Source organism: Papio anubis, chromosome 8 (genome assembly GCF_008728515.1).
Source record: "Papio anubis isolate 15944 chromosome 8, Panubis1.0, whole genome shotgun sequence".
NCBI lineage: Eukaryota > Metazoa > Chordata > Mammalia > Primates > Cercopithecidae > Papio > Papio anubis.
Genome location: NC_044983.1, coordinates 29,349,830 through 29,362,824, shown reverse-complemented (window position 1 = coordinate 29,362,824; position 12,995 = coordinate 29,349,830). Strand labels below are relative to the sequence as shown.

At 34.2% G+C, this 12,995-nt stretch overlaps 1 protein-coding gene across 18 annotated transcripts in view; it reads right to left on the bottom strand.

Moving 5' to 3' along the window:
• The window catches only part of WRN (WRN RecQ like helicase), a 145,225-nt gene that overhangs the window by 56,454 nt on the left and 75,776 nt on the right, over positions 1-12,995 (bottom strand). For all 18 annotated transcript variants that reach the window (XR_004185790.1, XR_004185787.1, XR_004185786.1 and 15 more), the window contains 3 exons: positions 10,142-10,329; positions 5,410-5,584; positions 1,550-1,731 (listed from right to left, as the gene is read on the bottom strand). Coding sequence is in view for 12 of the 18 variants with exons in the window: in XM_031669469.1 (XP_031525329.1) it covers positions 1,550-1,731; positions 5,410-5,584; positions 10,142-10,329 (545 nt within the window). In the remaining 6 variants the exon portion in view is untranslated. The remainder of the gene's footprint in view (positions 1-1,549; positions 1,732-5,409; positions 5,585-10,141; positions 10,330-12,995) is intronic.

Below are 12,995 nucleotides of genomic sequence, written 5' to 3'. Positions count from 1 at the left end.
AACAAAATACACAAATAAAATCAGAACTGGTAGGAATCAACTTATGTTTGATATATTCCATATTTAATTGTAACATGTACAGCTGTGTTCTATCCCAATTATTTAAATTAGTTCATAAGAAGCTTGACAGATACAACTGTCTAAAGGAAAACAAGAATTGTTCTGTACAAAAAAAGGATGGTTTTGTCATCTTCTATATTAAGGAAAAGCTACTGACTACTCAGAAGGAAAACCTTAAAATTTGCATCAAACACTTTTACCTAATTAATTCCTATTCTTCTTTCAGATCTGAACCATCACTTCCACAAGGAAGCCTTATCTGAACTTTTTAACTTGGGAAATACCACACAACATTATATATTCTTACTACTCAATACAATTTCCCTTCATAACACTTAACACAATTATAATTTTAAATATGTTGCATGATTCCTTTTTAAAAAACTTTTGATTGTTGACATTTTCAAACACAAAAGGAGAACAGTAAAATGAAGCCTATGTATCCATAGTTATGTGATTCTCTAAAGAACTACCATTCCCATTATAGTGAATTCTGTGGAAGCAGGTATTTGCTTTTCTTTACTATTATATCTCCCACACATAGCACAGTTCATGGAACACAGTGGACACTCAAAAACACATTGTTTAATAATGCATAAAAACAAAAACTGTAGTGGGAGGCACTCTCTGATCATTTTACTAAAATGAGCTAATATGTCCATTCAAGATCTCAATGCAAAGGTGTACTCTGAAAATACATCAGCTTGGCAGCCCCACTGGTTACCATGTCTAGGTTTTTCTCCTGAGATTCTTTTTCCTATGGATGAAGGAACAAAGTTGGTAAATGCTGCCCTGAAATCTTTGCAAGATAATGTTTTCCTTTACAATAAAAATGTCATAGAACTTAAGTGCCAACAAACTACTTGTTGAGTACTTAAGTAGCATGGCTCTCCTGTACTTAGATATTGAACACTTAATATTGATTTATGGCAGTCTATCAGTACAGTGCAACACAATGATTCACACACAGTCAAGGAGAACTGTTAATGGTCTCATGGAACTAACCAAGGAAACAAATAGTAACAAGAGTCAAATAGGGATTGAGAGAAGTCCTCTGGAATAATCACCACTGTAGCATGGGAAGAAAGAATCAGTAACAAAATCAGTGGTAGCTGAAGTAACTACGGCTGAAGACATGGCAACTTGAGAGGATCTGAGAAGGGGAAAAGAACTTGTTCATTAACGCACAATGGTAGGAAAGTATTCCATAGAATCTCTGTTACAGGCCCAAGTATTGTCCTGATTTAGTTAATTCCTCACACTAAGGCATGCTGAAATTAGCTCATCTCCTCCAAGTGGCAACTCTTACCACAAATGTTCTTCCTACATGTCCTCTGGATTTGGGGAGGTTTATTTTTTTCTTTTTTTTTTTTTTACTTTAAATGCGCTCACAAATTACTTGGAATACTGGAAATAGCCTGAAACACTTTCGAGGTTTATATGGAAAGAAAGAAATCTGCAAGAGTAAAAACAATAAATGCTTTTTTACCTATTTAAGTTAATGTCTGCAGGAGCCCAGAGGATGTGACAAGAACTTTGAAGTCCATCACGACCAGCTCTACCAATCTCCTGATAATATGATTCCATTTCCTTAGGAGCACCGTAATGAATGACTTGGCGGATGTCAGCTTTATTAATGCCCATTCCAAAAGCTATGGTAGCTATGACACACTGAGAATAAATCACAACACAGTTTGACAAACATACTTAGTGGAATGAAAACCTTACATTTATACCTTTTTGTAAGAGTAATTTGTTCATTAACTTAAGTCCCTGGCACAAAATGGAATTTAATGTGATTTCGACCATCATTTATAGATTATCTACCTGCCTGATTTACAGATTAAGGACTGGTGACTAGAAATGAGGTTTCCGTTCACTCTCTATAAAAAATAGTAAATAAAGTGGTTTATCTGAACTTCTATGAACACAAGACACAAAAGAGCCTCAAAATATTTATTGTATTAAAGAAAACTTTTGCATTATAATGAAGTTGCAAGTGTCCTTACCTGATTGCAGAGCATCTTAACATTCTCTAATAGTAATCTAAGATGGAAGTTTCTCATTAAAGATGGTGGGATGAAACATGATGCATTACCTCTGCATCTTTAAGAGGGTAAAATTGATAGAATGTCTCATATCTATGAATATACTGAGGTAAGTTTACACCTTTGTGGGAAATTTTAGGGAAGAATTAGTGAGAAGACATAGAAAATTTTTTTCTTAGGTATTAACAATAAAAATATAAATAGATAAGAAAAAAATAGCCATAATATACTACATGGCTCAGAGATTATAAAAAGCATTTACAGAGTAATAATTATGTAAACCGTATACACTGATCTAGCCAAAATCAAGACATAAACATATTAGGAGGAAAGGGGGTTAGAAATACATGGACAAGGTAAGAAAAAAGGGCAGTAAAGAATGTGAAAGAGAGCTAACCTTTCATCTTTCGGAGAGAGGAGTCGATAGATAATGCCTACAACTAACACACAAATAAACAAAAAATTAAATAGGAGCCATGTATGTAAACTATGGCACGATATAGTGGTAAAGTACCAAAAGAATCAGCTAAAAAGGTTAGGAGTTGGAAATAGAAGTGGGAAAGACATGAGGCCTTGAAGCTTTTCACTATAAGCACAGTAGACCTATTTGCATGCCATTTCATAAAGAAAGATTACATGCTAAGATGGACCAGGAATACGAAAAGCAGAAGGAAAGAAGAAAAGAAAGGAGGGAGGAAAGGAGGAAATGTTGAATAAGTAAAAGAAAGTATGACAAACATGAGAAAAAAGTAAATATAGAAATGAGTATCATACTAAGTAAAAGCTCTGGCTGTATGAGACTCGGCAATTTTGCTATATTTAAGGGTCAATAAGCAACAAAATAATAATTCTAATTTTAATTATATAACATTATTTTTAGGTGAGATCCACCTATTTTACAGACATAATTTTCAAACTATCCTTATAAACTCTCAGGTGTAAAGATATTTTATGAAATAATTTATTCACAACATCATTCCTAAAAAGAAAGGACTCAAGGCATCTTGAAAGGGGAAATTAAATACAAAAAGATACAAAACTAATAAAAGTGAGGAGTAAAAGTAAAAATGAATGGTTAAGCCTAAAAACGCCTATCTGCATGCAAATGTGGTTGGATCTGGTTATAAAAATAAGAAAGAAAAGTATACTTTTTTCTAAAATTAGATAATCTAAGATTCTAAGCATCACTCAGTCTAAGACATTAAGAGCTACGGGGGTCACCTCCACTTTTAGACCCACACTAAGGTATATAGCAACTGTAAAAACACACCAAAGTGAACATCTAGAATTCTCTACATTATGCACTCAGTAGGTATTCAATTCTCGGTAGCAAGTAATCAATTGCAGGAACACCTGACCTTTATAGATAGATGATGAAACGTATTTTCATCATCTTTACAAAGTGTTTGAGAACTTTCAATGCAAATATGAAGCTTCTGAATTCTTTATAACGGCCAAGGAGGAGTACATTGGGCCAGCTGTCAGATAAAACAGAGTATCTGATATCCACATAGGGAGAAAAAAACAGTATCAATTTTTAAATTTTCGTAATGTGGATAAAAATTTGTGGAATCCTGCCACAGAAAGGAAGAATACCGTGACACATACACGCATGTACTGTTCCAGAAAATGATCACTGTGAAGTTTCCTAAGCTATTTTTCAAAGCATTAATGTTTTAATGAAGCTGTGTATTGGCAGGAAAATCAGGCGCATCCAACAAAGTCTCCTGTCACAATGTAACATGAATAAAGATTGTACTCTTTCATGTTCTGGGAGATGTTTTACTTTAAATGGATAATTACTAATACATTAAGATAGAAGAAACCATTGGTCAGTTAATGGCTTGAAGAATGATTAAGATTCAGTAGTAGCAGTAGCAGCTAATAAATGTTATTTGACAATATTCAAGACACTGAAATAACAGAATAAAAATATAAACACTGAAGAATCTGGATAAAATTTCTATTCTAAACAGCTGTGAATGGTATTCCTATCTTTGGAAAGAAGGGAAAGAGAGACTAGATGCTTTCAGGCGGGTATGTATTGCAGTATGACTATGTGTAGTGAACTTTAGAGACAGTGAATATGAACCATACTTAAGCTTTTCAACAACATTAGCTGAGGGTGGATAACAACTAGATATCAGAAAGAGAGATGGATAGAGAGGAAATGGATGACCAGCAGGACAGAAAATGCGAGAGCTGACTTTAAATTCTTAACTTCAGGGGAAGGCTCTTACCCGGACTTAGAGTGACAGAGTGAGGATTTCATGTTGACAGTGTCAAGTTGTTGACTTAAACCTACTCATGTGCCTTGAACTTAAATCCTCCCAAATAAATCCTCTATGACACCCACTGAGCCACTCCAATCAGGACAGGAACTATAGAATTTCACAATAACTGCATCGATACCCTCTCCCTTCTTCAGTGTCTCTTCTTCAAATCAATCCAACTTATTGCTGCCAGTCTCATGTTTCTATAATCCCATTACCTTGTTTAAAAACACAGAGTAATACATCATGATAATCTTCAAATGATTCTTCGGCACTCCAAGGATTATAAGACCCCAATAGGCAGTGTCTTCAAGGTCTGGAGACTCTTGGACCTCCTTTTCCCTCAAATTAACTTCAGCCAGAGTTATTCTACTTTAATCTGTTTTACCTATTACATAAAATTGTATTTAAACTAAAAATTCTAAGGCTAAAGTAGTCAGGGAAAACTAACAGGTATATGATACTAAGCCCAGACTGCCTCTTTGCAAGTGTTAAAGCCATCTATAACCTGGCCAACCAACCCACTCAACTGTTCTCTCAAGTCTCCAACTGTTCCACCCTGCCTCTTTGTGCCATTCCTACCCCACATTCTGTTTCCCTCCAACCATTCCAAACCAGTCACAATTTCCTGAGCCCAGTATGTGTTCTCATATCAAAGTGTCTTTGCACCTGTTAGTCCTTCTTCCTGGAATTCTATAACCAATTCCTTTCCCCTCATCACCTACAGGTCTGGCATACTTGAAAAACTTCTATTTACATGTTTGGACTCTAACTGATTTTTCCTGGATAGACCACCCCCATTACACAACTACCCTGACAGAGCTATTCCTCCCTCCTCTGTGCACCTAAGCACTAGGTACAGATCGCTATTTACACCAATCTGCAAGTTTGTTCTCCCACACTTATCAGAGGGACTGCTTTATGTTCAACACAAAGAAAGTATTCAATAAAGATCTGGTAAATAAACATTTGAGAAATATCTACTTCCACTATGAACAATGGAGAGCAATGATGATTGATCCTCATACCTGAATTTCATCTCTCACAAACCTATGATGAACGTCTTTCCTTCTGCTAAAACTCATGCCCGCATGGTATGTTTCACAGGATAGATTCAGTTTCCTAAGTTCAGCTGTAACTTGTTCTGTCATTTTTCTAGAAGGACAGTAGATGATTGTTGGACCTTCAAATTCCCAGTGGGAACTAAAGAAAAAGAAGAACAAAAGAGCAAACACATATATTGTATATATGCTTCAGACCAGTTTCGGTTTTATCTTATTTAATTTTTCTACTTTCTAAAGAAAAGACTAAACGAAGAAAGCCTATCAAAAATAATTATATATTTAAGTGCATGAAAATTTAAAACACTATAGAGAATCAAATGTCCAAATGAATGGTGTGAAGTCCCCAAAACTCACGTTTTGACAGTTTCAGTTCAAATTAAAGCTAAAACCAGAAGCAAATTTATTTGTTTTAGCTGAAACCTTGATAAAAACTTTTAAACAACAGACACAAACACTTTGGGGAATGCAAGGCACCAGATTAACAATTAGTCTGGTGAGAGTTTACAAAGGAGTATGCATAAAACTTGTTACAATGTTCTTATTCTCTCTTATGATAATAAAGTTGAGTTTCTAAATGTTTACTAAAGCAAGAGCTTTCTTATAATATTGAAAGATTGCATTTACAGTTCAAAGAAGTATTTACTAGTAATCTTGAGACTGAATGTTATAGAAAACATCTATTAGAATGTATTTTGTAGAAACTTGTGCTTCTTTATTAAAAGTGTAAACAATTTCCATAGAAGTATAAACAACTTAAAAGTTCAATTTCCATGGAACATTTTACTTAATGCCTAAAAATATTCATTTACATAGCTGCATTCATTTATGCTGACAATATAAAAAAGACTATAGTATTTTAGATTTAGGAAAAGTTATTTAATTTCAATTGCATATAACTTTTGATCGAATTTCAATTTTAGGATTCTAATTTACAAAAATATTTGCCAAAAGATAAATGTAAACAAATATTTACTGCAACACTATAATAGTAAAAAGTAATCTAAATGTTCATCATTATCTATATTCATACGATGAAATATTAAGCAAACATTTAAAAATTAAACATTAAAAAAATTGTAAAACCTTTAAGGACTATGGCAAAAGCCACTGAAAACTTAAGCAGAGGAAAAACGGCAATAATTTCACTACAAGAGTCATACTGAATAAACTGCTCAAATCTATTTTTGACAGCAACCGAATGGGCTTCAATATCAAAAATTCACAGTAAACTACTTAATGGAGTGAAAAAATACAAGTTTTTTTTTAGTGTATAAAAATCTTATTTTAAGGCCGGGCACAGTGGCTCACACCTGTAATCCCAGCACTTTGGGATGCCAAGGCGGGTGAATCACCTGAGCTCAGAAGTTCGAGAACAGCCTGGCCAACATGGTGAAACCCTGTCTCTACTAAAAATACAAAAATTAGCAGGGCATGGTGTCATGCGCCTGTAATCCCAGCTACCCAGGAGGTTGAGGCAGGAGAATTGCTGGAACCCAGGAGGCAGAGGCTGCAGTGAGCCAAGTTCCCGCCACTGCATTCCAGCCCGGGCAACAGAGCAAGACTCCATGTCAAAAAAAAAAAAAAAAAAATCTTATTTTACAAACCTGTTTTCAAAGAAGAAAAAACTACTCACCAAAACCTAGATATTGTAATATCCTATATATTAAGACTTTAATTTAAGAAAAGGCAATATATTGAAATATAGTAAAGAGAGCAAAGATACTTTAAATGAAAAAAAAATTGCAGAAATAATGGATATAGTATGCAACTATTTCTGTATCAACTTAACAACAACAAAAAAACTACAACGGTATATATGCACAGCAGGAGAGTCAGAGAAAGGAAGTCTACATAACTAAATGCCAAAATACCAACAGTGATCACAACTGAGGAATGGAATTGGAAAATTGGAGTCCTTTTCAGTTTATATGCAAGTGTTGTTCAAATTGATATTGACTATATACCACTCTTTTTTAAAAAAGGTGGAAAATATGTAAAAATTTGAACTTATGTAACAGATAAATCAAAAGAGTAAAAATTCCTATTACAAAAGGAGTCATTACTTTGCCAAGTGATTTGGCTAAAGACTGTTATTTCCTCTTAATTTTCTGAGGGGACAAAATTCTAATCTAATCTAACCACTAAATTATATGAGAGATTCATCTATCTCACTTAAATGTATTATGAATATATTATAATTAAGATTTTAACAAAATAGGGTTAGTTTAAGAAACACCTTAGCTCAATGGATTAAAAAAACATGAATACTGATAAACAAATTACAGGAATTTGGCAGAGTTAAAGTAAGGGAAGAAGATGGAAATAACAGACAATGTTCTGAAGCCTTAATTCCCCTCTATCTCACTGCTCATTAAAAGGAAAGTTTCTGTTCACCTAAGATCTGTAGAAAGTGTTCTGACTCTCAATGGTTTCCGGCTGTCCTAAGTCTTCTTGGAGGATTAAAAATGGGTATAAAAATCTTCCTTGATCTGCTTCAAAAAAAAATTTCATACTAAATATCAAGATCTTTGATAGTGTTGAATGTTACACTGAGTCTGCTCTTTATTTCCTAGTAAAGAAGTCCAGAAAGGTATTCCAGACTGAAGGATGTGTTCGCAGTCAACAATTTGTACGCAGACAATAATTTGTAAACTGTGCATTGAAAGCAACAAGGAGCACCAGGGAGAGGGGATATCTTTGGAGAAATTATAATAGTCTGGGCTAAAGAGTAACAAAGACCTCAATTAGCAGAGTCAACATGAAAAACAGTGAGAAAGAAACATTTGCATAGGATATTATAAGAGGACCACGATGCCAGAAAAACAGGAGAACAATATTACACACAAAAAAAGGTAAATCGCTTTAAAAAGGAGAGTGTTATTATAAGGGAAAGTGCCACAGAGACTGAACAGGATCGAAGATTAGGAGGAGATAATGATCTGACTGTGGAGACTAACCTAGGACAAATAGCCTTCTTCAAAAGAACTTTTCCTCTTTAGGATGAAAGGGAAGTGAAACATAATGAGTACTCACTTCAGAGAGCACTAGAACAGCCAGAACACCCAGAATATATTCAATCCATTCTTGTTTTATTTTGAATACAGGACAAGAAAGCCAGGAGCAAATCCTACATTTAAATTATTCCTTAAGGTCCTCAAGAATAACTCCAGGATTTTCTTAGCCTAGCATCAATCTTCCCTTTACAGGAAAACACCCATGATGTTCTTTAAACTCTATTTGTCTATGCTTGTTTTGTGTTTGTATTGGTAGAAGAAGTTTTACTTTTTTTTTTTTGAGATGGGGTCTTGCTCTGTCACCCAGCCTGGAGTACAGTGATGTGATCTCAGCTCACTGCAGCCCCAACATCCTGGGCTCAAATGATCCTCCCACCTCAGCCTCCCAAATAGCTGGGACTACAGGCATACACCACCATGCCCAGCTAATTTTCATATTTTTTGTAGAGACAGGGATTCACCATGTTGCCCAGGCTGGTCTCAAACTCCTGGTCTCAAGTGATCCTCCCACGTCTGCCTCCCAAAGTGCTGGGATTATGGGTGTGACACACCATGACTGGACAAGAAGCATTTATTTTAATGTTTAAAATTATAAACTGGCCGGGTGCAGTAACCAACAACTGTAATTCCAGCACTTTGGGAGGCCAACACAGGTGGATCACTTGAGGTCAGGAGTTCGAGATCAGCCTGGACACCATGGTGAAACCCCGTCTCCACTAAAAAATACAAAAATTAGCCTGGCATGGTGGCACATACCTGCAATTTCAGCTACTTGGGAGACTGAGGCAGGAGAATAGCTTGAACCCAGGAGGTGGAGGTTGTAGTGACTCGGGATCGCGCCACTGCATTCAACCTGAGTGACAGAGAAAGACGCTGTCTGAAATAGTAAATAAAGGCTCATAAAAAGTAAAATAAAGGCTTTTGAAAATTTCTTAACATACATATTTAAAATGCCTTTAAACAAAATAAACAGAAAAAAAGTACTAATGTCAGTTTCCTCATCAGTAAAATGAAAATAATAGGTAACTTACTGATGAGTAGTTATAGGGATTAAATTAGATCATTTATATAAAGCGCCTACAATAGTCCTTGGAACACAATACAGGCTCCAATGTGTTTGTAAGATAACCTTTTCCAAGCTCCTTAAGACTGAAGTCATGTAATTAGTAAACTAGGCAGAATTCAGATGAAAGAGTCATTTTATGTTTGCTTGTTTACTTGTCAATCATTAAGAGTATATGTCCTAGCCAGGCATGGTGGTGCGAGCCTGTAGTTCCAGCTACTTGGGAGACTGAGGCAGGAGGACTGCTTGAACCCAGGAGTTTGAGGCTGCAGTGGGTTGTGATCACACTACTGCACTCCAGCCTGGACGACAGTGAGACCTTGTCTCTATAAATAAATAAATAAAAATTTTAAAAACAAAAATAAACAGTATTCGCCCTGTTTAAGCAACAGAATGGGGTATTAAGATATTAGAAGAATTAGTTTCTGCTTTTAAAAATAGACTATTCTCAACCACTGAGTTGATTATATAACATCATGCTTGACTTGAACCAAAACCAGGTGGAATTTGAAATACGTTAAATATGCATTAGAAGAAAACTGTAAAATACATAACTTGTTTAAAAAAAAAAAAAAAAAAGGAAATCATTACCAAAATTCATCAACCATTAAATCCTTACCTTGTTGTTTTGACAAGAAATGGATGCAGATCCTGAAGGATATTCCCTGTTTTTCGCCTAACTTCTAAATACAGGTTTGGTCGATCAAAACCAGTACAGATGATCTGAGGATTTCTCAGATTTAAGCAACGTACAATGTCTTCCCGGATTGAAGAAGTTGCAGTGGCAGTAAGTGCAACAATTGGAACCTGAATGATGTAAAACTGTTATTTTAAAAAGGAAAGAGCCCACTCATTCCCGACATGTGTATTGCTTTCTTACAAAGAGACTGGTAGGACAACAGTCAGAAGTACAATGTCAAAGACGCAACTGTAAAATTTTTTGTAAAGAAAAAAATCTCCCTACTAACTTGTTTCTCAGGCTTCTGGATACAATATTTACTTTTTAAAAATCAGAAATCATTTAAATAAAACATTAAATCCATGAGGTTTCCAAATGCAATTTACCTTGTCTTATTAAATTAAGCCTACCTATTAGCTATCTACTTCTCCATTTATTATTTTTTAACATTTATTACATTTGAAATGGTGCTGATATAAGCAGGAAGTAAATTATGCCTTATATTTGATTAATGGATAATTACAAATTATAAACTCTAACTGAAAATCTAACTACATAAAGCAATGGTCTTTTTTTTTTTTTGGCCTCCTATTTTAAATATATAGGTTTATGTCTTCACAAATCTAGAAGCAAAGCTCCAATGACCCAGATAACCTCTCTTCAGTGGTACTGAGATAATCAATAACATACTATATATAGGAAATATGTATAAATGAAACATGTATGATTAATTGATTGCTAGCAAAGACTTCTTGACTGGATTAGCAGACAGAGCAGGAGACTCAGCAGTTATCAGGAAAAACACGAATATGTCATCTTCCAGAAATCCCCTAAAACTAGATCTCATATTTTTATCCTATTATAGGAAATTACATGTAACTATGGTATTGTTTCATAATCAGAAAAAGTGGACTGTCTTACAGCTGTTTCTAAATTATCAGCTATTCTATCACCAAGAATATAACTTTCTTAAAAATATTCTTTTTGGCTCATGACAGATACAGGAAACAATATTCTCATAAAATAGCTCTTCAGATGCACTGCATCTATTTTACAAACCAACTATCACAATTATCTTGTATATAAGTGGAAATGTATGTGCAATTTACCAATTTGCAAAGAAGCAATTCTAGAATATGACTCAAAATTAAAACAAGATCACTATATTAAAAATTATAAACTACTTTTTCAATCACTATAACTTTACTGAATTAAAAACTCAATCTCCAAACTCACATTAAAGAAAAAATCAATTAAGTTTGAGAGTAGGTTTTTTCAAATTAAAAAAATTAAATCAAAACGAATGTGACAAGGAAATTAGCATCATTTTTGCATTCTTTATCCTTAAATTTTGTGACACTATTTGAAAAGGCAACCCCAAAATTAATTTCATTGGTTTGTGGCTTAAAATCAGATTGTTCTCTGAATTTACAGTGCCTGCCTAGCAACTTAAAGAGGAACAAGCTAATCTATAAAGAGGTTGGTTTCTCTAATCAACCCCCAACATGGGTGTATCCGTGTTAACACACAGGTTTTAACAAATATAAGACTGAAACTAAGGGAAGTTTAAAAATTAGAGGTTCTTAGAACATGCACATTCTCACTCTCATAGTAAAGCACTTTCACCAGTTTAAGTGTTTTGGTCAAATAATTTATATAAATGCACTAATAAAATACTTGTTTAATTGCATATTAAAAACAGTGATTTTCAGGATACAGTCCATAAGAAAAGAGGGTTGAGTTTGTTTCTAAGCAATATAATGTATAAGTGGGCAGGTAATATATTTATGAAAATGAGGAAGTAAGCATGAAACATGACATATCTTTAAGAAGTTAACAGAAAAACCAGGCAAAAGAATGGCACCACAGTGGAAAAAATCTGTTTTGGAATCAGATTGTTTGAGTTGAAATCCTGTTTTTGCCACTTACTAGATGTGAGATTTTTGAGCTCTTTATTTAACTCTCTAAGCTTCAGTTTCCTCATCTATAAAATGGCTACAATAACAGTGCCACCTCATAAAGTTATGAATATCAAGTGAGATAAAACATGCAAAGTGCTGTAATGCATCAAATATAGTAAGCGCTCAAAAAGTTTCAACTTTTACAAATATTGTCATTAAAATAAAAAAAAAGAATTCTATATAAGAACTTCAGAGACATGAGTACTACTCCCGATTTGCAACTGACATTTGCAAGGGCTGCTCTTTCAGCAAAAAAAAAAAAAAAAAAAAAAAAAAAAATGAGATGGAGAGGGCTGTATGATGTGTTAGACCCATCTTGCTACCAGAAATTCCCTATTCCAGCAATCTGGTAACGGTGAAAATCACTATAAATTTACTCTTTTGCCTCAACATTCTAGAAAGATATAGCTCAGAATGTTGCTTCTAGAATTAGAAAATAAAGTAATAGAATACATTAAAAATTAATGATAAACTTCCACTTCAGCAATGAATAGGACCTTTTCTCTTGTAAGTATGTGGCATTTTATGACATTTAAAATATATAAACTAGAGTGAAGCTTAAAAACAACACACAGTCAGGCTATGAGAAGGGTGACAATACATCCTCATTTGCCGGGACATTCCCAGTTTATGCCTGCAGTCATGGCATAATTATTAACAGCTTGAACTCTTTAATTTTCAGAAGCAAACTATTTCGGGTAATAAATTATACTGTCACTTAGTTCTTAACTCACAAAATGTATTCTTTAAGTTGACAGGTCTTAATTTCTTTTTAACAGGCAGCAAGTTTTGCTAAATCAAACAACCAAATATAAATTAATCTTCCTAAATTT